The sequence below is a fragment of the Erpetoichthys calabaricus genome, chromosome 1, assembly GCF_900747795.2.
Source record: "Erpetoichthys calabaricus chromosome 1, fErpCal1.3, whole genome shotgun sequence".
NCBI lineage: Eukaryota > Metazoa > Chordata > Cladistia > Polypteriformes > Polypteridae > Erpetoichthys > Erpetoichthys calabaricus.
Genome location: NC_041394.2, coordinates 118,029,157 through 118,052,050, shown reverse-complemented (window position 1 = coordinate 118,052,050; position 22,894 = coordinate 118,029,157). Strand labels below are relative to the sequence as shown.

At 39.1% G+C, this 22,894-nt stretch overlaps 2 protein-coding genes across 3 annotated transcripts in view; one reads left to right on the top strand and one right to left on the bottom strand.

Moving 5' to 3' along the window:
* Positions 1-14,060, top strand: part of LOC114654919 (aldo-keto reductase family 1 member B1-like) — a 227,614-nt gene extending 213,554 nt beyond the window's left edge. The window contains exon 11 of the transcript XR_007935383.1: positions 13,922-14,060. The gene's annotated coding sequence lies outside the window, so the exon portion shown is untranslated. The remainder of the gene's footprint in view (positions 1-13,921) is intronic.
* Positions 6,189-22,894, bottom strand: part of prdm4 (PR domain containing 4) — a 61,407-nt gene continuing 44,701 nt past the window's right edge. For both annotated transcript variants that reach the window (XM_028805755.2, XM_028805746.2), the window contains exons 10-12: positions 14,389-14,691; positions 11,320-11,488; positions 6,189-7,253 (exon numbers count right to left, since the gene is read on the bottom strand). In XM_028805755.2, the coding sequence (XP_028661588.1) occupies positions 6,920-7,253; positions 11,320-11,488; positions 14,389-14,691 (806 nt within the window). In that variant the 3' untranslated portion in view covers positions 6,189-6,919. The remainder of the gene's footprint in view (positions 7,254-11,319; positions 11,489-14,388; positions 14,692-22,894) is intronic.

Below are 22,894 nucleotides of genomic sequence, written 5' to 3'. Positions count from 1 at the left end.
GTGAGTTGCTCTTGCGAGCGGGTGCATGACCAGGCGGTGTGTATGCTTCGAGAACGAGTGTGGACGCGGCAGGACCATCTAAGAAGAGGCATGTTTATCGCGGATGTGAATCACTGTATGCAGCGTGTAAAACATGGGATACGCATGATAAATAAACCACTCTTAGCCCGCCAACGCTAAGACGATGGGATACGCCGATAACTCACAGAGCCACACCCACCAACTCTGAGACCATGGGACGAGAATGCCTGCCCGCCCGCCTGACTGTTACCAGCGTGTAAAACCATCGCAGCTTTTAACTCACAAACTGCAACAACTCACCAAACAAGGACGCCCTGTCTCTCGAGGCATTCACACTGCCGGAAGACAACCATGGGATACGCAAAAAATAGCCATGTCAGTCAACTCACAAAGCCCAGCCCACCAACTCACGCCCACCCACTCGAGCATGCATCTACCCACGCTCTCAAGGCATTCACAGTGCCTGCTCATGTGCCCGGACGCAACAACTCACCAACTCGCTTTCGTCTCTGCTACAGTACACATGCACCACTGAGCCACGTTGACTTCTCGTTATTCCTTTCGGTTTCGGCTGCATTTCCATATATAATCCACCAAGTCGTCCGACCATGGAATACAAACAACAGAGCACCGGCCAACAACTCAAACTGATAGAGAGACACGCCCACCAACTCTAAGAGCATGGGACGAGAACGCCTGCCCGCCTGACTGTTACCAGCGTTCACCGCAATGTACTGGAGTGTAAAACCATCACAACTATCAGACGCTGTCTATATCTAAGAAGATACTGTATATAGATACTCATTATTCCCCGGCACGCGTCTACCCACGCTCTCAAGGCATTCATAGTGCCTGCTCATGTGCCCGGACGCAACAACTCACCACACACAAATTTTGCTTAATGTGACTCAATTCGGGAAACCTCACCCTGCCCGGACACGATTGACAGATTGATAGCTCTTTCTCGATTCTGTGCGTGGTGTTGCATGGCCGTACTTAGTTGATGGAGCGATTAGTCTGGTTAATTCCGAAAACGAATGAGACTCCCTACTGCTAAATAGTTATGCGATCGCAAAGCGGTCGGCGTCCAACTTCTTAGAGGGACAAGTGGCTTTCAGCCACGTGAGATTGAGCATTAACAGGTATGTGATGCCTGTGGATATCCGGTACTGCACGCGCGCTACACTGAATGGATCAACGTGTGTCTACCCAGCGCCGACAGGCGTGGGTAAGCCGTTGAACCTCATTCGTAATGGGGACCGGGGCTTGCAATTGTTCCCCACGAACGAGGAATACCCAGTAAGTGCGGGTCATACGCTCGCTCTGATTACGTCCCTGCCCTGTGTACGTACCCCCGCCCACCTCCCGCTACTACCATGGTCAGGTGACTTGGTGGATTATATATAGAAAAGCAGCCGGAACCGAAAAGAACAATGAAAGGACAACGTGGCTCAGAGGTGCACAGAGGAGTTGGGGGCGGGCACATGAGCAGGCAGTGCGTACTGAACGATGATTGCATGTTAGTTCGTAGCGTGCATTGTTGCAATATTACTTTTCTTGGTGCTTTATGAAATTACGGATTCTGCAATGTTCAATTTTGTCCCTCTGCTTAATAAACATTATAAAAAAGTGGTGTGATTATGCGGCGTATGCTACGCTGTGGGTTGGTATGCAGGGTGTAAAACAGTTTGTCGCGGATAATTTGCCTTTTACTTTTACACGAAGACAATTTCCTGTTAGATTGGCCTTTGCGATGACAATTAATAAGGCACAGGGCCAAAATTTCAAAACGATATGCATGTATCTGCCAAAACCAGTTTTCAGTCACGGACAGTTGTATGTTGCTCTCTCCAGAGTTCCATCTTTTCATTCACTTACTGTTGTATTCTCAAACCCACCCCGTTTTGACAACTGTGTCTTTCCGGAAGTGTTCAGCCATCAATAAATAATTATGCGGCGTATGCCTGCAGGACTGCGGTGGGTTGGCACCCTGCCCGGGATTGGTTCCTGCCTTGTGCCCTGTGTTGGCTGGGATTGGCTCCAGCAGACCCCCGTGACCCTGTGTTCGGATTCAGCGGGTTGGATAATGGATGGATGGATGCCTGCAGGAACACGTGGAGCGAGAGAGAGAGAGAGCGACACACACATACATACAGGCGCGCGAGAGAGAGCTGGACGCATAAGAATAATAATACTTCCTTACATTGATATAGCGGTGTTCTCAGTATTCAAAGCGCTATCCACACAGGGAGGAACCGGGAAGCGAACCCAAAATCTTCCACAGTCTCCTTACTGCAAAACTACCACTGCACCACAAGGCAAAGAAGGCAGTTAAAGAATGCACCGGGCTCGATTTTGTTTTTACTTCTGTTTACAGCGATTGGACAACTGTGTCATTCAGGAAGTGTTCACCCATCAATACATAATTATGCGGCGTATGCTACTCCACAGGTTGGCTAGTTGCTCTTTCATTCACTATACCAAACAGCGGCTTGTGCCTGATTTTATAAATATTTTCTTGTTTATAAATATTTACTAGTTGCAGTTTGCTTTTGGGTAGAAGCATTTATATAGATTTTGGTGCACGTTTTGTTTTATAGGCAGTTTATTTATTTATTTTCCTGTACAAGGAAAACAAATTATAAATTGTAAATATTTTTGGTGTTCTTTGGCCTTTGTTATGTGTGTAGTTTCTTCCTGAACTCCTTTTCTTCATTTAGGAAAACTACCATTTTTGTGTATATACATGTTCATCTTTATTTTTCATTTCTGGGGACTGGACACTACACTGTTTATATTGCTCACTATTTTTGACATATTATTTTTGTTGCACCGGTAAATAAACCCACTTTTGTTTTGGAAATACCACCTTTTTGTGCCCGTTTCTCCATGTCTGATCCCGTTTGGTCCCAACGCCTACTGTATGGTTGGGTGCCAACCTTACCAATACACGGGGGGTCACATCTGGTCATTCTTAGTATATTTCAATTGATTCACATTTTTGTTAATGTCTTTGGGCTAACTACTTACTTTCAATTATCTCCTTTGTTTATACACTGTTCTTTTCCTTTACCCTATTTTATTGAACACTGCTGCCCCCAAATACCCAAGTGTGTGAATGTCTGGGGATATTCACTTTCAGTTGTCCTATTTAAAAGCTTTCCTGGCTCCAGTCATGTTGCTGAGGAGCCAAGTCAGTTTTCTCACCTTGGGTTTCTTGGTGGCTCTAGTAAGTATAGTTCTGTTAATTTCAGTTCTCATACTCTCGAGTTTTCTTCTGTTTTTAACAGTTGGTTGCAATGTCACCTTTCCTCTCTCACCAAGTTTTTTCTTGCTTGATTTCTTGACAAAAAATATAAAGTTCTCAGCACACAGGTCTGTCTCCTTTTAGTCCATTACCTGAATTGCAGTGACAGCTTACACTTCAAATATCTGTGTAACACCAAAACATAGTTTTACAAACAAAAAAAACAGTGGGCAACATAGGGAATACAAAGCTTGACAAACTGGCTAAATAAATTCAGCATACCCCAATCTTTCAAGAAAATCCATCTGGCAACTTTGACTCTTAAATACTTATGGCAGATTTGGGCTATGCATTTCTTAATTTTCTAGACCTGTTTCTTCTGTACATGGATTAACAGGGAGCAGGAACCATATTTCGGCCGTAGAAGAAACAAAGCAGGAAGCAGTTCTGGATAAGAGGGCCCATCTCTATTTAAAGAGATGATAATGCCTCTAATCAGAAGTTCAGCAGTAAGGAATACAAGCAAACAAAGTAGCATAACAGAAAATTAATAAGATATTCCTGAAAGACAGTAAATGGGACAAAACTGTACAAATTCAAAACTGTATATATTTTCATGAAAGGCTTTTATATACAACCATTACTGTGGCTCTACTATACAGTAATCCCTCGCTATATCGCGCTTCGCCTTTCGCGGCTTCACTCCATCGCGGATTTTATATGTAAGCATATTTAAATATATATCGCGGATTTCTCGCTGCTTCGCGGATTTCTGCGGACAATGGGTCTTTTAATATCTGGCACATGCTTCCTCAGTTGGTTTGCCCAGTTGATTTCATACAAGGGATGCTATTGGCAGATGGCTGAGAAGCTACCCAACTTACTTTCTCTCTCTCTCTCTTGCGCGGACGTAGGGGGGTGTGAGCAGGGTGGCTGTTCGCACACCTAGACGATACGGACGCTCGTCTAAAAATGCTGAAAGATTATCTGAAACGACATGCTGCACAGTGCTTCACATACTTAAAAGCTCGAAGGGCACGTATTGATTTTTGCTTGCTTGTTTTTCTCGGTCTCTCTCTCTCCTTCTGTGCTCTTGACGGAGGGGGTGTGAGCTGCCGCCTTCAACAGCTTTGTGCCGCGGTGCTTCGCATACTTAAAAGCCAAACAGCCCTATTGATTTGTTTGCTTTTCTCTATCTCTCTGACATTATCTGCTCCTGACGCGCACTCCTTTGAAGAGGAAGATATGTTTGCATTCTTTTAATTGTGAAACGGAACTGTCATCTCTGTCTTGTCATGGAGCACAGTTTAAACTTTTGAAAAAGAGACAAATGTTTGTTTGCAGTGTTTGAATAACATTCCTGTCTCTCTACAACCTCCTGTGTCTCTGCGCAAATCTGTGACCCAAGCATGACAATATAAAAATAACCATATAAACATATGGTTTCTACTTCGCGGATTTTCTTATTTCGCGGGTGGCTCTGGAACGCAACCCCCACGATGGAGGAGGGATTACTGTATTATTTATGAAACAAAGTCTTCTTCTTTCGGCTGCTCCCGTTAGGGGTTGCCACAGCGGATCATCTTCTTCCATACCTTTCTGTCCTCTGCATCTTGTTCTGTTACACTCATCACCTGCATGTCCTCTGTCACCACATCCATAAACCTTCTCTTAGGCCTTCCTCTTTTCCTCTTCCCTGCCAGCTCTATCCTTAACATCCTTCTCCCAATATACTCAGCATCTCTTTTCGGCACATGTCCAAACCAATGCAATCTCGCCTCTCTGACTGTCTCCAAACCATCCCAACTGAGCTGAGCTGCAAATAAAAAAGGGCTCAGAGCCAATCCCTGATGTAATCCCCACCTCCACCTTGAATGCATCCGTCACTCTTATGTACTTCTCTGTCACTCCCGACTTCTTCATACAATACCACAGCTCCTCTTGAGGCACCCTGTCATATGCTTTCTCTGGGTCCACAAAGACGCAATGCAACTCCTTCTGGCCTTCTCTATATTTCTCCATCAACACCTTCAGAGCAAACATTGCATCTGTGGTGCTCTTTCTTGGCATGAAACCATACTGCTACTCATTAATTATCACCTCACTTCTTAACCTAGCTTCCACTACTCTTTCCCATATCTTCATGAAACAAAGTAATTCAAATAAATTCTTCATTTCATGAAACCAAATTATTCGGCTTTGAAGGTGACTGATACAACTTTTTCAAACATTACGACCCTTGTTGCCATATACATGCCTAGACATTCTGCTTTGAGTTATTACAGAACAATTTTATATTCAAGACATTATACAAATGTACTATATAACAAAGAAAAATAAGAAACATCCATCCATCCATTTTCCAACCCGCTGAATCCGAACACAGGGTCACGGGGGTCTGCTGGAGCCAATCCCAGCCAACACAGGGCACAAGGCAGGAACCAATCCCGGGCAGGGTGCCAACCCACCGCAGGACACACACAAACACACCCACACACCGAGCACACACTAGGGCCAATTTAGGATCGCCAATCCACCTAACCTGCATGTCTTTGGACTGTGGGAGGAAACCCACGCAGACACGGGGAGAACATGCAAACGCCACGCAGGGAGGACCCGGGAAGCAAACCCAGGTCCCCAGGTGTCCCAACTGCAAGGCAGCAGCGCTACCCACTGCACCACCGTGCCGCTCCCGAAATATGAAACATGATGCAAAAATGTAAACTAGTGTATGTGAGCTAATAAGCAAACGCCATGCTACTCTGTAACAAAGTTCCCAAATTCAAAGATTTTTAGGGTGGTGAATGTAACTTTTAAAATAAAAATATTTAAATTACTCACCTCAGTTTTGACATTTCCTCTGAAATGTATGCAGGTTATATTAGTCATTTTCATCATAAATGACAAGCTCACACACATATTAATGATGCAATCAGCATTTTATCTCTTTCTCAGATTCATTTGCAATTAGATACATTTTCTAACCAATAACAAAGGTTAGAATTTTACATAAAAAACTCTTTTCCTCCCATACAATAAAATCTGAAAATGCAGTCCATAAATTATACATTCAGCATATACTCTAACTTGGAACATACATACACAGAAATATATCACATTTCCATTGAACACCACTTTAAGGCAGCAGAAAATTTTCTCCTCCACTTTGTCAAGTTAACAAGCTTTTATACATCAATAATTTACATTTCATACTGCAACTTTTTAACATAATTCCCTAAAGAGAAACATACTATATATACATTCGCAATTGAACTTTAAACTTAACAAAGTAGGCCAGCGGGTAATAGTACCTAATCTGCCATATATCTAAATAATTTTCATAATAAAGTTCACTTGTCCATTTTTAAATAACCAACTATTTGCTGTAATCACCATGTGTAATTTAAGGCATAACTGTTGAATAGCAATAGTTTTAATGCAATTCTGTGGTAATTACAGATGAAAATATTCTTCTTTAATCTTAAAGCATTTAATAAAGGAAAAAGAAAAAACTCAATTTTAAGAGACAAAATACATTAGTGCGCCACCAGAGGTAAACATGATAGGTCAGGGATTTAATAGGCAAATAGGCAAAGTTCCATAATTATATAAAATGAGAAATAAGATTATTATAAAAAAGTCATTTACTAATCACTTGTGCCTTGACAGAGATCCTTCGGTTGTATACACATCTGTGGTTAAAGTACAATCTTCCCTGCTTGTGGGGTCAGTCAAGCAGTCTTCTTCATCTTCCTCCTCCTCCTCCTCTTCATCTTCATCTTCGTCCTCATCCTGAACAGACTCACTATTCTTTGGTCCTTTGCAAATTTTCAGGTGCCTGGTCAGGTGGTATTTTGTAAGAAAGGCCTTGCTACATTTCTCACAAATATAGTCCCTCTTGCCTTCATGGGAATTGAGGTGTTTTTTCAAGTGATTGGACCGCCAAAATAGTTTGTCACATTTTGGGCATTTGATTTGACGCTCCCTTAAAAATTGGGGGGAGGAAAAAAAAAAGTTTATGTGAAATTCCTACATAATTCATATTAAATCACCACAGTACTATGTACAGATTACTTTTGATCACTATTCCTGTCTGTAGATTTAATGCAGTCTGGATTTTTTTTTCTTGAGTATATGGTGATTAGGCTATCAAGCTCCATTGCAATATACTTTTTGAAAGCATTTATTTAGTACCCCCATGCTTAAAATCTTTAATGCTTAAAAGTAACACAATGATAATTCTGTGAAAAAAATATAAGACTTGGTGGGTGGAGTGGACAATGGCATGTCTGTCAACACAGCTCTGTGAATATTGTACAATCAGACAAATTTGATTTTCCTGAAAAAAGTGTCCTTTTGGACAAGTCTAACTTTGCTCTTTTGAAACAAAACACTGTGCTGTTTACACATTCCCACTTCACTGCCTTCCATCCTAATGTATTAGCCAAGGTACAGGACTTTAAAACAATAGTTTCCTGGTTTAATTCCTGTCCTGTGTTGTGTTGTTGTGCACCAACTGAAGAAAATATATGTAAAACTGTACAGTATTTTGCTCTTGTATGTTACCTCAAATAACAGCTTAAGCCTAATAATATAGTAATAGTTAATTAAATCTGATCAACAACAAAGAAAATGTGGTATTACAAAACTGAAATTTAAATCTACGCACAAAACATTAATCACTTGCCATGTACTGGACATAATGTCCTATTTTCACTATACCGAGATCAGACTATGAAGTACAGTACTACTAGGTCAGCTAGTTCTGTTGTGGTTCAATGTCTATCTCTACACATTTAGCTGAATATCTCATTGCTCGCTAGCAGTGGCGTACTGTTAACTGATGACTTGCTACTATGCATTCTTCACACATTTAATAGGGTCAAGCAAAGGAGAAAAACAAATGATTTTAATTATTTTTTGAAACCATACACATTGACAGGCATACTGTAGATTTATTGTAAATATTCTTCCCTTCAGAACTTGAAAAAAAGCCTTAAAATGGTCATATCATTGCCCTTCACTGTAAAACATCACCTAGAATATATTGAAATTGTACTTTAATATGTATTGGAATACTAACACTTTACATTAAGTGGCATGAACCTGTAAATCTTAAAATTCGTATTGTCACTTCATTGAAATAGGCTTTTCCTATAATGATGCCTATCTTTATTAATTGCAGAATTAACAGAAACAAAAAAAGGAAAATTCGAAGAGTAATCACTTCAAAAGAATTTGAGCAGTTAGTTGCACATTACTAGAATTACATCTAAAACATAACTACCTCCTTTGTTTCACTTTTTTCCTAATTTCAGAAAATGGTGAAATAAAGAAAACATGTCCAATTGTCAAGTCCATAATAATTGTGATATTTGTCATAAAGATATTCAAATAACATTAGCAATCTCTGCTTCGGCAAAAGGTACTGTATATAATATCTTGCCAGATGTTAGATCATATTTGTAAAGAATGCCTAACTGCATCGTAAACTACACACTAGAGTACAAGTTGTACAAACCCACATTTTGGAAAATTTAATATCAGTCTTGGAGGATATCCCCAAAGATATTCCAAAGGACTTAGAAGTAATTCAGCAGGAAGAATCTCACTTCACTTTTCTAAGAGCATTTTACTAACAGCATTGCCAATACAGTATCCCTCGCTATATCGCGCTTCGACTTTCATGGCTTCACTCTATCGCGGATTTTATATGTAAGCATATTTAAATATATATTGCGGATTTTTTGCTGGTTCGCGGATTTCTGCGGACAATGGGTCTTTTAATCTCTGGTACATGCTTCCTCAGTTGGTTTGCCCAGTTGATTTCATACAAGGGACGCTATTGGCAGATGGCTGAGAAGCTACCCAACCAGAGCGCGTATTACGTATTAAATAAAACTCCTCAAATATATTGTGAACACGGGGGCTCTTCGCACCCCTAGAGGATACGGCCACTCCTCAAAAAACACTGAAAGATTACCTTCACATTGCTCTCTTCTTTGCTGGGCTTACATATGGCTGCTTTATCAAGCGATATGCTTCCTGCACGGTGCTTCGCATACTTAAAAGATCAAACAACATGTATTGATTTTTACTTTTCTCTCTCTCTCTCTCTCTTGCTCTGACATTCTCTACTCCTGACGGAGGGGGTGTGAGCAGGGGGGCTGTTCGCACACCTAGACGATACGGACGCTCGTCTAAAAATGCTGAAAGATTACCTTCATGTTGCTCCCTTCTGTGCAGCTGCTTCGTGTAGCGACATGCTTCCCGCACGGTGCTTCACATACTTAAAAGCTCAAAGGGCACGTATTGATTTTTGATTGTTTGTTTTTATCTGTCTCTCTCTCTCTCTAACATTCTCTGCTCCCGACGGAGGGGGTGTGAGCTGCTGCCTTCCTTGCAACTGCTTTGTGTGGCTGTGCTTCGCATACTTAAAAACCAAACAGCCCTATTGATTTGTTTGCTTTTCTCTCTCTCTCTGACATTCTCTGCTCCTGACGCGCACTCCTTTGAAGAGGAAGATATGTTTGCATTCTTTTAATTGTGAGGCGGAACTGTCATCTCTGTCTTGTCATGGAGCACAGTTTAAACTTTTGAAAAAGAGACAAATGTTTGTTTGCAGTGTTTGAATAAAGTTCCTGTCTCTCTACAACCTCCTGTGTTTCTGTGCAAATCTGTGACCCAAGCATGACAATATAAAAATAACCGTATAAACATATGGTTTCTACTTCGCAGATTTTCACCTTTCGTGGGGGGTTCTGGAACGCAACCCCCGCGATCGAGGAGGGATTACTGTACTTAAGACTAAATAACAGCTAAATGTACTGTATAATGCGACTCTTTCTGTTTTCTATGCAGAAGGGTAGTCTGAATTCATCAACAGTAAACTATTAAATGATTGATTTATTATTGATTTATTACTGCACACTACTTCAATCCAAAACAGGAAAGACACTATATACTCATATATGTACTTGTATAAAAAACATGCTTTTTCATGTCTATAATAGTCTGCCTGATGCCTGTAAGTATTCATTTTATAACATTTGCCACAAGTAAAGTAGGCCTGCTCATGAGATGGTTTAAGTTAGTTTACGACTTGGCTTGCTCCATTATGCACACTGCAATGTCAGTTAGTCATGACCCACTGTTAGTATGGAGCTTCAGTACAAACTGCAACAGTGTTAAACCCGAAAGATAGCCTTGTTACTGTAAAAACGCAATAAGATGAAATTTCTGGAAGAACCTGTGTTAAATGTACTGTACACTGCAACTTAGCGTAAGTGTCTGTTTTTTTTCTTTATACTCATAAAGTAAAAAGTATTTACCTAAAAGATCAGTCTTAATACATTACTCAGTACTGGATCATGATATGTACTATCATCTTGTTAACAAAAAACTAGACAGGAACAGAATGATTATATAGATTTTGAACTAGTGTCTCTTTTGGATTTATCTATAATTCAAAGACCCATGCTATCAAGAAAAGTAGGGTTTGCTACCATTTCCAGATTTACTTTACAAATTAAACTTACTTTAATTTTTGGCTTTAAACCATATGGCCAAACACCTATTTAATTCAGGTAGACCTACAGTTGTTGATTTTAAATTTTGATTAAGGAACTTCTGTTTGTGTCATTAATTGAATGAACAATTCTTGATTCAGTCATATACTTATCTTAAGCTTTTACAAAGCAAGTGTCAACTTTTATTTACTTTTGATTTTATTCAATGCTGGTGTGGAATTAGAAATAATGTTCCATTCCGAGTTGCTCAGTTGGTAAGTATCAAGAATCCCTGAAAATGTTTCATTTTTTTGATAGCATAAAGGAAACATTGGCTTAGACAAGGCTCAGTTTTGCTAACTTAAGTATTTGCTTTGCCAAAAATATTTTATTGATAATTTCTCATGTTTATTTTTTTTAATCTAAGGAATACCAGACCTAACACCATTTACAGCAACTAATGTAAAGCTATGAAAGATTATATTTGATGATCAAAGGATGACCCTTATTTGAATGGGGTTAAACTTTATAATCATCACTTACTGTGTGTGAGTCAGGATGTGCTGCTTGAGATCTTGCCTTCTCATAAACATTCTGTCACAGTGGTCACATTTTAGGTTCTTCTCACCAGTGTGAATTACCATGTGTGACGCTAAATGAGCTTTTTGAGTAAATGACTTTTCACACAATGTACATCGGTAATTCTTCTGACCTAAACAAAACAAGCAAAATATTACTGTTTAAACCATTTTCACACAGCTTTAAAACCTCAGTAAAAGTAGCGAGTGTACAATTATGAAAAAGAGACCTAGTAAAACAGACAAAAATACCTGCTTATAAAATGACTACAGGAGAATGACCTGTCAAACAAGTACAGTGGTTAATAAAACCTATGAATTCTGAAAACATATGCAAAAACAGATAAATGTAGGGAAAACTAAATTTTTCATCCTTCTATTTATATTCAAATATACATTTCAGGAATATACAAATCAAGTACTGTGGATTTTTCATTTTCAAGAAATCTTTAAATTTAAAATCTATCCATCCATCATTTTTTGTAACGGACCTTTTGGTAAATGTGGAGAACCATTGACGAGCACAGCAGTACTAGGTAAAGGAAAGAAAAGAAAAGAAGGAAATTGAACCCAGATCCTTGAAGGAGTGAGGTACAAGTGGTAATCATGGCACCAAGTTTTAACTGTAAGCATCTCCAAAGCCAAAAAGAATTACTACACATTCTTATGAAAATCAAAACAGCTGTAACCTGCTGCTAAATATATGTGACTGTAGTCAAACAAAACTGTTGTGTTGTACCACTGATAATTCTGAAATGTGTAATAGAGAACTGAGTAATCCACTGGCAACAATCAGTCATTTATGATCCTAAAGATATTCACCATTCTTTCTTCTCTCCAAAATGCCAATGTCCTGTGGGAGCACACTTTCTTTTCTACTACTGTGAAAACTACAAACTGCCCTCAGCTCTGAAGAAACAATTGCTTGCTAAGATGGAATTGTGATGTTTTCATAACATTTGGTATTTGAGCCTAAACCAAAAGTAATACAAATATTGCAGAGTAGTAATTTCTGTTTATGTTAAGCAAATAAATATTTTTCCTGTTAAGCTAGAAAAAATGTAAATATTAAATAATGTATTAGTAACAATAAATGGCAAAAAATATATACACTAAAAAACATAAGTAGGGATGTGCCGATCAATCAGCCACCAATCTAAATCTGCTGATTTCACAAAAAAATACTTGATCGGTGATCAGTAAATGGGCAGATCACAAAAACCTATCTTTTCAGCCCTGCTTTTCTAAGCTTTACAGTAATTTTGTTGCAGTGCTCCTTTATGCAAGGTATTATGGTAGTTGAGCCAGCATATCTTTTTATTTTTATTTGCAGCAAACTACCTGTAGTGTATACAAAGATTAGCAAGTCAAAGCCTGTTTTACCACTTAGCACATACACACATTTTTTGTTGTTACAGAAATAGTGAAAACTTTTTTTTAAATTAAGCCTTGTTTCAGACAGGTATATTACAGAAAAATTAAACAATGTAACAGTATGTTATTATGAGAAGCATTTTATTTTCTTTTATGCCATAAGTAGTATGGATACATATTAGTGTACATATTTTATTAGTTAAAGTATATATTTTAAGGAAAATTATTTTATTTCTTTATGCTCACTGAACAATAAGCCTATAGAATTTAATTTTGTTAATAAAAAATGAACAGTTACACACCTGTGGTCTATAGTTTAATTATAAATACATACTTTAGGATATAATGCTTCAATATGTCTAGTCATGCTGGAGCTTAGTGTAAAAAGTTTTTTAAAAGGATAAATAAATACATAAATAAATAAACAGAGACTTGCATATAGCATCAATTAGTTTGTTGTGCAAGTCAGTGAGTTGCTTTTGAAAGGTGCACACAGTTACCCTTTTCACAGTATAAATTGCTCAGGAAAATTTGCCCTTGCACACTGACTTTCTCCATCAAGCATCATATGCACATTGCGTTTATGGGAACATGAAGCTTTTGTGCTTGTCACCGGATAGATACAGACAGGGACCCATGCATGTCTGCCAGTCTCTTTTTTATTGAAAACTGACGAAGAGGACCCCAACTCACATGCTGGCTACCTATACATTATGTTGTTAACTATTTATTACCTCTCAACTCCAAAAAAGGCAGGCACTCTTCTTTTGAAAAGTGCACACTATCTGGTTGCCACCCACTACTCAACTTATTTGTGTGAAATTTTTAAAGGACACCACTCTCTACCAATTGGATACAAGTAGATTTTACATTAAAAAATGAAAGTAATCTATTTAAAAAACTCCACTGAACATATTCTTTTTTAATTGTTATTGTTAAATGAAAGAGGACTCTTCCCTCCAAGTAAAACAACTGGAATATTAGTGCAACTATACAACTGGTAATTCCATAAATAGGAATATATTGTATATTCCCTGGGGACAAATAAAGTTACATCTATCCAGATAAGGAAAAATATATAGTAAGGAACACATGGGCACTTAGGGGACAGCCAAAGGGTCCAACAGGGAGCGAAAGTACAAGAGACAAAGGGTTGGAAATGAGCACTAATACCTTTTTTCCTCTTCCTACAGACCAACGACTGAATAACGATCCACTTCCTACTTCCGGCCCCTACAGATGACGTCACTTCCAGCTCTTTCCTGATGACTTCACTTCCAGTTCCTGCCAATAACGTTACTTTCAGCTCTCACCTGATGACCTCATTTCCAGTTCCTGCCAAACCCGCCACTTCCGTCCCTTCTGATGACCTCCCTTCCAGTTCCTCTCATCCAGATCAACTTCCTTCCGCTCTGCTATAAAAAAACCTAACGATTGTTTTTTCATTTGTCTCTGTTTCTTAGAAAAGACTGGTATCAGTTGCAATTGACTACTCTGAAGACCTGATATTATATGGGGCATCCACCCCAGACCTTTACTTTATATATTTTTTCAGAGAAAACAAATGTCATAGTAAGGAATATGCTTTTGATAACCTGTTGCACAAACAAATTAAACATAAATGTACAATAATAGCACAAGTGAATTCCATAATTCATACCTGTATGGATTTTTAAATGTTTTCTGAGGTTGCTGGGATCACTGAAAGCCTTGCTGCAGAATCCACATTTGTATGGCTTAACACCTACATGCCCCATAACATGTACATTAAGTTTTGAGGAAGAGGTGAAAGCCCTAGAACACATGGAGCACTTGAACTTCTTATCCTTAGAATGACCTGTCCAGTGATTGTTTCCATGACTGTGACTATGAGTATGGCTATTCAAGTGTGATTTTAGTTCTGAGAAGGATATGCACTCTTTTCCACAGTGGCAAGTGTGAACGTCAGGCACTTCTGGGACTCCTAAAATTAAACATATTAGACATATAGTTACATATTAGAGTATTTCCATTAAATAAAAAAGCAAAATAAAGGGACAGCAATACTGTGACAAACAAACAAAATACAAATGAAATAATACAACTTTGAAACTCTGTGGCTGATGCTGTTACAGCTGCTCTTCGTTCCACTAGTCTTAACTACATCAAATCATTTAATTAAAAGCATTTAAAAAATCTTTTCAAATTTATACATAAAATTAAACCCTGTGACAACAACCACAACAAAAACAGCATGTCTCTTATACAACAAAATGATATTCAGTCAAAAGTGCTGGTTGAATGGGGAGTCACTTTTTGTGTTTCATAATGGACTTGCTGTGCCCCTTTTTTCTCAATGCCTTTTATTTAACTACTAGTCATTTAGCCCGTTACAATAACGGGTGCTAGAACAGTAGTGCATAAACATTAGTAGGAACAGTCTATATTAAATGGTAAGGGACTTTGACCTCATTCTTTTTGTTGGTCGTATTTTTCTTTCTTTCAGCCTTTCTTTTGTTGATGTTTACTTGCTGAGCTGACCGTTCTTCGTGGGCTGCCGCCGTGTATTGTGTGTCTTTAATTTTCTGTGACAGTAATACTGTCTTGTACGGCTCTATTCAATAAGGGCACGTAGATAATTTAGTTCAAATGGCTCTGGAATATGTGAAGAGCAATAGGTGCAGATCTTTATTTACGCGCGCCTTTATTCGCTGCGCCCAATTGAGGTCGTCCTTTTGAGGCTCGCCTTTTTGTGCGCGCCCTTATTGAAGGATACCGTCTTGTACGTCCGCTGGCTTGTACGTCCGTAATATATCTTTCATTTTCTCTGGCGGTAATACAGGCGTGCGGGTCGGTAATATTCCTTTAATCTCCTCTGACAGTAATACTGGCTTGTATGTGGCTGTAATATGCGTCACTGTATTGTGTACCTTTAATTTCCTCTCGCAGTAATATTGGTTTGTATTTCCGTAAAACGCCTCTAACTTTCTCTGACAGTAATATCGCACATAGCACTGTGCCCCGCGCATGCGCACTTCACCAGAAGACACCCACACACGGACACCTGGACACACATAGGGGTTTTATATATATATAGATGCCTGATATTTCTAAAATGATTCTAGATAAATAGGAAAATTCATAAGTAATATATTAATGCATACAACACAAAGATAGAATAAAATACAATGAAACATTAAAGTTCAAAAGTGTAACCAAACTGTAATGCCAGAGACATGCTATGTAGACTACAGAATTTTCTAATGCTCAGTCATGACAAATTAAATGAGTCAGCTTTTATATTAGTCACTCATTTAACCTCCTTAACATTGGGGAGGGGTTTGTCAGGAAGGGCATCTGGTGTAAAATTTTGCCAAATCAATATGCAGATAACAATTTTGGATGATCCGCTGTGGCAACCCCTAATGGGAGTAGCCGAAGGAAGAAGAGCATTGCATTTAAAATGCATTGTATTTTTTTTTTGGTATGAAAAAAAATTACATTGTTATTAAATATCAAAAGCATAATAATGATACAAATAATAGTAATGATGAATAAAAATAATATGAAATGAAAGGAATGCATGTTCTGGTTTATTGTCTTTCTTCCTTTGCCTGGATGTCTCCTGATGAGTCCTATCAAACGAAACACAATTTATTAATGGCTCCTTCAATAATGACAAGACATTCAGGTCCCAAAGCAGCACAGCATTCCTAAATTACAACACTACCATTACTACATATTCAAACAATGGTATAAGGCAGGGGTGGGCAAAGTCATTCCTGGAGGGCCACAGTGGCTGCAGGTTTTTGCTCCAACCCAATTGCTTAATAAGCACTTATTGCTCTAGAAACACTTCTGCTTCATTTTAGTTATCTCCCTCATTAAGATTTTGAACCCTTACTGCTTATTTAAGTCTTAAACAGCTGCATTCTCGGTTTTTAATTGCTCCTTATTAGCAATTAGATGCAAATGACAAAAGAAACCAGCAGCTATCCATTTTGCTTGTTAAACACACACAGGTGTAAAGGGTATCATGTACTATTTGGTTTAATTAAATACTTGGAAGGAAAGAGAAGAGAAAAAAGTGAAGGATTGAGAATTACCCATCCATTTTAAACTTCAAAGTATTTGGATGATATAGCAGAGCAGACATAGCAGAGTTAAAGCACTAACAAGCCATGAAATGTAATTATTGGCAAGGATTGTTTTCTAATTAAGCAACTGGATTGGAACAAAAACCCGCAGTCACTGCGGCCCTCCAGGAATGACTTTGCCCACCCCTGGTATAAGGTACTTTCTGTAGAATGGCAGTATTGATACCTTTCCCCTTCAGATATAGGGCCTAAATTTGCCAAACAAGTTTCACTTTTGCCTTATCTGTCCATAGAATATTCTTTTATATCACTCGAGGATTTTCCAAGTGTATTTGGAATACCTAAGGGGACTAGAATTCCAGTGTCATTAGTGAGCAATGGTTCCATCTTTCTACTTTGCCATGGACCCAATTTTTCCGAAGTGCCTTTATTATAGTGAGGTAATGAACAGTGATCTTATACATGGCCAGAGAGGCTTTCAGATCTTTATACTATTTTGTATAGTTCTTATTACCTTTGTGGAAATTTTTACACTTCGGTAAAGTTCTCTAGGCTCTAGGTAAAGTTTTAGCAGGGAGCTGGGTACACAATACACACATCTCCCAACAGGATATATATTTTGAATATGTATAAATAATATAATATGTTTTGAACGTCTTAGCCCATGACTGCTGCTATTAACAACAAAACTATAGTGTTTCCAAGGAAATTACTTTGTTGCAGCTTGTGCTTAGACACTCTCTGCTTACCATTTCTGATTACCTGACCATTCAGTTTAATTTACAAAAAAGGGGACTGAAATACAAGCAACAAAAAATAAAAAGACATGCATAAAATCACGGGGGCAGCATTAACAGGTGCTCAGTGTAATGGGCAACAACAAACTGGCAGGTGAAGAAAAATAAAAAATGTTAATGACTCTTAAATAAAGTTTGTAAATGTAGGGGCATGCAGAAATTGTAAAAGTTACTTTTAAACCCTATTTTTTGTGTGGACATAAATCATTGATTTATGTATGTTATATTTTTGTGAAACCTCATTGGCAACAGAGAAAAAATTCTGAATACATTGTGAAGCTTTGAAAATCAATTTGATTTTTACCACAACATTAAATCTATACAAAAGACCATTCCAGATTTGTTACCCCCCAATTCTTCATTCAGAAAAGGAAAAAAAATAGTAAACCAGCTCCAACACAAGAGTCACATTTAAAATCTACAAAGAGGAGAAACCAAACCAACAGCACAATATGTGTGTATGTAGAGGAAGCATTCTCTTCCAGCCAGCATCCTAGGTGTAAGTTGGTCCCAGTCCAAAACAGGACAGCATGGCACCGGAGAGTAGCAACATATTGCATGTCCAGATATGCAAGTAGCAGTCTCACTGTACCTGTGACAATGCTACAGCTAACTACTATAACCACCCCCTTACCAAGTCACAGTATAGCAAAGTCTTTTCACTCAATTAATGGTTCAAGCTTTTTACTGTATGCGCTTATAACAGGCTCACTTTACTTCAGCACTCATATACTAAAGTTTAAAATTTGTATCTGGAATGGTCACCTATTAATGCTGCTGCTTAGTGACGTATATTCAAGTGTTCACCAAAGTGATTTCAACCCCCATTAAGTTCAGTAAAAAGATGTAGATATTGACTTAATTAAACATTCTTGTACCATGTCGAGTAACAACAAATTTTCCTCCTGATTTCGGCACCAGCTCTGAAAATTGTCCCCCAGCCAAGCCTCATAAAGGTTACGGCCAAAAAAATAGTGTATATATATTATACATATACTTAAAAACATAATTTGAGATATCACAACAAACTGCTTTTTCGTGACCTTCATGAACAATCAACAATCAAGGCAATCAACTTCACAGATGCACATGAATGTTACGCACATTTTCTTAGTTGTTTTTACACTAAACAAACAAGCAAATATGTACGGATTACATATGGCAAAAAACTGTATTTGAACAATGGTTATGTAATTTGTTGGCTTAGGTTGCTTGGAATCACAGTCAAATCTAGCAGTAATGCTTGGAAAGAACCTATCCAAAACTGGATCTTAGTTTATTAAAAGATATGCAATCACACATAGTAGAAAAACTAAAAGATGCAAAAAGATCTGAAAGTATGACTTTGGACTATGGAAGGAAACAAGATTTCCTGGAGGAAATCCATATTAACATGGGAGAAGGATGTGGTAAGGTGTGTTAGGGGTCTGAGGCAAGTGTGAGTTTATATATATTAAAAAAAAACAAAAAAAAACACTGGAGCAGTGTAGATCCTGTGAGTATAGTTGTGTGAGAAAAAAAGCTGTGTGACTGCAGAGATTCTTGATGAAGGAATTAGGAAATTGCATTTAATGTGCTTGACAGCAGTTATTGCTGTCCCGATTGACCTGACGCTAGGGCTGAAGTACAGTGAGAAAGGCAAAAGCATGCAATGTCAACCGTAGAGCAGTGTTCCACTGAAATGTGAATACTGTCGGGTTTACAGTATCAACTACCCGTTTTTAATTCTGGACAACCAAACTATAGACTCACAAAGCCCAGTGGACTGCTGGATGTTTTAGATCTTTAGGACAGTCAATACTTTCCAAAAGCAAAGTAATTATATAAAAACAAAGACCCAGATATTCATGTACAATCTTAATTGGGATGTCTTTTTTAAAGGGAGAGGCTTAGTATGCTAGACTGCCATAACTGCCATTTCACACAGACACAGACACACCTACAAGCGAACAATGCTTTTAAATTAGGCAGCAAGTCCACAAGGCAAGGAACAGAAACAATAGTTAGCTTTAAAACAGCTGGTACAGTGAGAGCAAAAATTACAAATGTCAAATTGTAGCCTATACAAATATGACAGATTTTAATGTAGATGTACACAAAGATCCCTATCTGTGCTCTAGTAAAGAGCATATTGCACCTAAGAATAACACTGAAGGTCAAAGTGATGATGTTTTTGACAGAGAAATTCATTTGTGGGGTCTAAAAGAGATCTGAAAACAAAATTTGAGAATACAATGCTAATAAATGTGTTTATATTGGAGTAAACTATGAAGTACTATGCACTTGTGTACAATACATTACACATATGTGTTGCTGTAAAAAGTCAGATGTCTGTCAAAAGTTTGTTTCCAAACTGACAATATTCCATAAAATGAAATAACATGTTTGCTTATTTCTCTCTTGAATATGCAAAATGCGACAAAACATGTCAACCTGAGTCTGGTTGACTGACAATACAGTATATTTACAAATATTTTCATATGCTATGGTAAATTTCACATGAACAATCATCCAGGTGTCAACTCTCATTGGGATCATTTAGTGATAACTTTGTTACTTGATTTCACCAACTTACGATAAAATGCAGACTCCTTATTTTGCTTCTAAATATAAAAAAAAATTAATAACAGTAGTTCTATTGCTTCTATGGGAATGCTTTGTCCAATTAAGTGATTATTTTGCTTATTATTTTAATGAAAATTTTGGTGATTGTTAATTGCTTTTTTGGCAAATGTTACAGCAAATAACAACAAACACATTTCATCCAAAACTTAGTGTGCACATTGGAATGGACTTAAGTTAGTTCCATAAGGGAGTAAGAGGAGACTGCTTAGAAAGTAGGCAGAATAGGTCTTGAAACAATGAATCCATGCAGACCTCTAAAAAGGAAACATTTGTTTAAAGTGCACTGAAATAGTGAAACACTTTCCCAAGGATTCAGTGAATGACCAGTTATCTTTTAAGTCACAAGATGAATGGACAAAGTGCTCTCCTTTCACTTGCAAATTTTCTTTCATTCATGTCACTACCACTATATTTACCATGGGTTATGTAACTTCCTTTCTCTATCAGAAATATATTAAAATTAATTAGTATTTATAACATGTCGACCCATTTACTAAAAAGAAATTAAAACACTTCCTTGCATGTGATGGCTAATTGCCACCAAAATGTGTCAATACCAAATAATTTCATGCAGGAGTTGGAAGGATTGTTAATACTGCTGGCTTCTCCATTTAGCTTTGCCTTATCCATCCATCCATCCATCCTCTTCCACTTATCCGAGGTCGGGTCACGGGGGCAGCAGCTTGAGCAGAGATGCCCAGACTTCCCTCTCCCCGGCCACTTCTTCTAGCTCTTCCGGGAGAATCCCGAGGCGTTCCCAGGCCAGCCGGGAGACATAGTCCCTCCAGCGTATCCTGGGTCTTCCCTGGGGCCTCCTCCCAGTTGGACGTGCCCGGAACACCTCACCAGGGAGGCGTCCAGCAAGAACCGATGCCACCACACGCTTGGCCTGCCGGCATCCCTCAACTGCCTCTGGAGGCCCACTGGTCAACCAGACCCGGTAGGACTCTTTCTTCAATTTGACGGCCTCACAAACCTCAGGTGTCCACCACCGGGTTCGTATATTGCCACCACGAGAGGCACCGACAACCTTGCGGCCACAGCTCCATTCTGCTGCTTCGACAATGGAGGCTCGGAACATGGCCCATTCAGACTCAATGTCCTTCGCCTCCCTCAGAATAAGGTTGAAGTTCTGCCTGAGGTGGCAGTTAAAGATCTTTCTGACTGGTTCCTCCAACAGACGTTCCCAGCAGACCCTCATTATACATTTGAGTCTGCCTGGTCTGTCCGGCAGCCTCTCCCGCCATCTGATCCAACTTACCACCAGGTGGTGATCAGTTGACAGCTCAGCCCCTCTCTTCACCCGAGTGTCCAAGACATAAGGTTGCAAATCTGATGACACGATTACAAAGTCGATCATCGAGCTGCAACCTCGGGTATCCTGGCGCCAAGTGCACTTATGGACACCCTTATGCTCGAACATGGTGTTCGTTATGGACAATCCATGGCCAGCACAGAAGTCAAACAACTGAACACCACTCAAGTTTAGATCAGGGAGGCCATTCCTCCCAATCACACCTCTCCAGGTTTCACTGTTGTTGCCGACGTGAGCGTTTAAGTCTCCCAGCAGGACGATAAAGTCCTCAGGAGCTGCATCTTGCATTGCTTCTTTCAGGGACTCCAAGAAGGCCAGGTACTCCAAACTGTCGTTCGGCGCATAAGCGCAAACAACAGTCAGAGTCCTTCCCCTAACTCAAAGGCGCAGGGAAGCAACCCTCTCATCCAACAGGGAGAACCCCAACATACAGGCCTCGAAACAGGGGGCCATAAGCAAGCCCACCCCTGCCCGCCGCCTTTCACCCACATATTGCTGTGAACCGTGTAATATAAAATTTTAAACTTTATTAAAATATTATTTCATAAAGTTTTAAAGGTAGCATATAAATACAGGGGTGGCACGGTGGCGCAGTGGGTAGCGCTGCTGCCTCGCAGTTGGGAGACCTGGGGACCCGGGTTCGCTTCCCGGGTCCTCCCTGCGTGGAGTTTGCATGTTCTCCCCGTGTCTGCGTGGGTTTCCTCCGGGCACTCTGGTTTCCTCCCACAGTCCAAAGACATGCAGGTTAGGTGGATTGGCGATTCTAAATTGGCCCTAGAGTGTGCTTGGTGTGTGGGTGTGTTTGTGTATGTCCTGCGGTGGGTTGGCACCCTGCCCGGGATTGGTTCCTGCCTTGTGCCCGGTGTTGGCTGGGATTGGCTCCAGCAGACCCCCGTGACCCTGTGTTCGGATTCAGTGGGTTGGAAAATGGATGGATGGATATAAATACAGCACTGGATGTGTATGTAACTCTTTAGGGTACACACTTAACTTTCTTGTATTATTGTTTCATAATGTTTAAAAAAAAAAATGAATTACATGAAAATGCTTTCCTGACCAAAGTCACTGCCTGTGGCATTTATCTCCTGGCTGGCCTTAAATGCAACAATATTTTTTAACATGTTAAACAGGACACAGGACAAAAGAAAAAATACAGGACAAAAATTAAAGTGGTAACTTTCCCAGGCCTAGTGTGTGTACATACATATACATATATACACACACGGGGTGATTCAAAAAGATTCATCCGATTTCAAAGTGCCATATTTTTGCCTTCATTCTGTGGGCAGAAAGCGTTTTGCATTTTCCACTTCAATAACTGAATCCGTCATAACTGTGCAATGTGATTTTCGT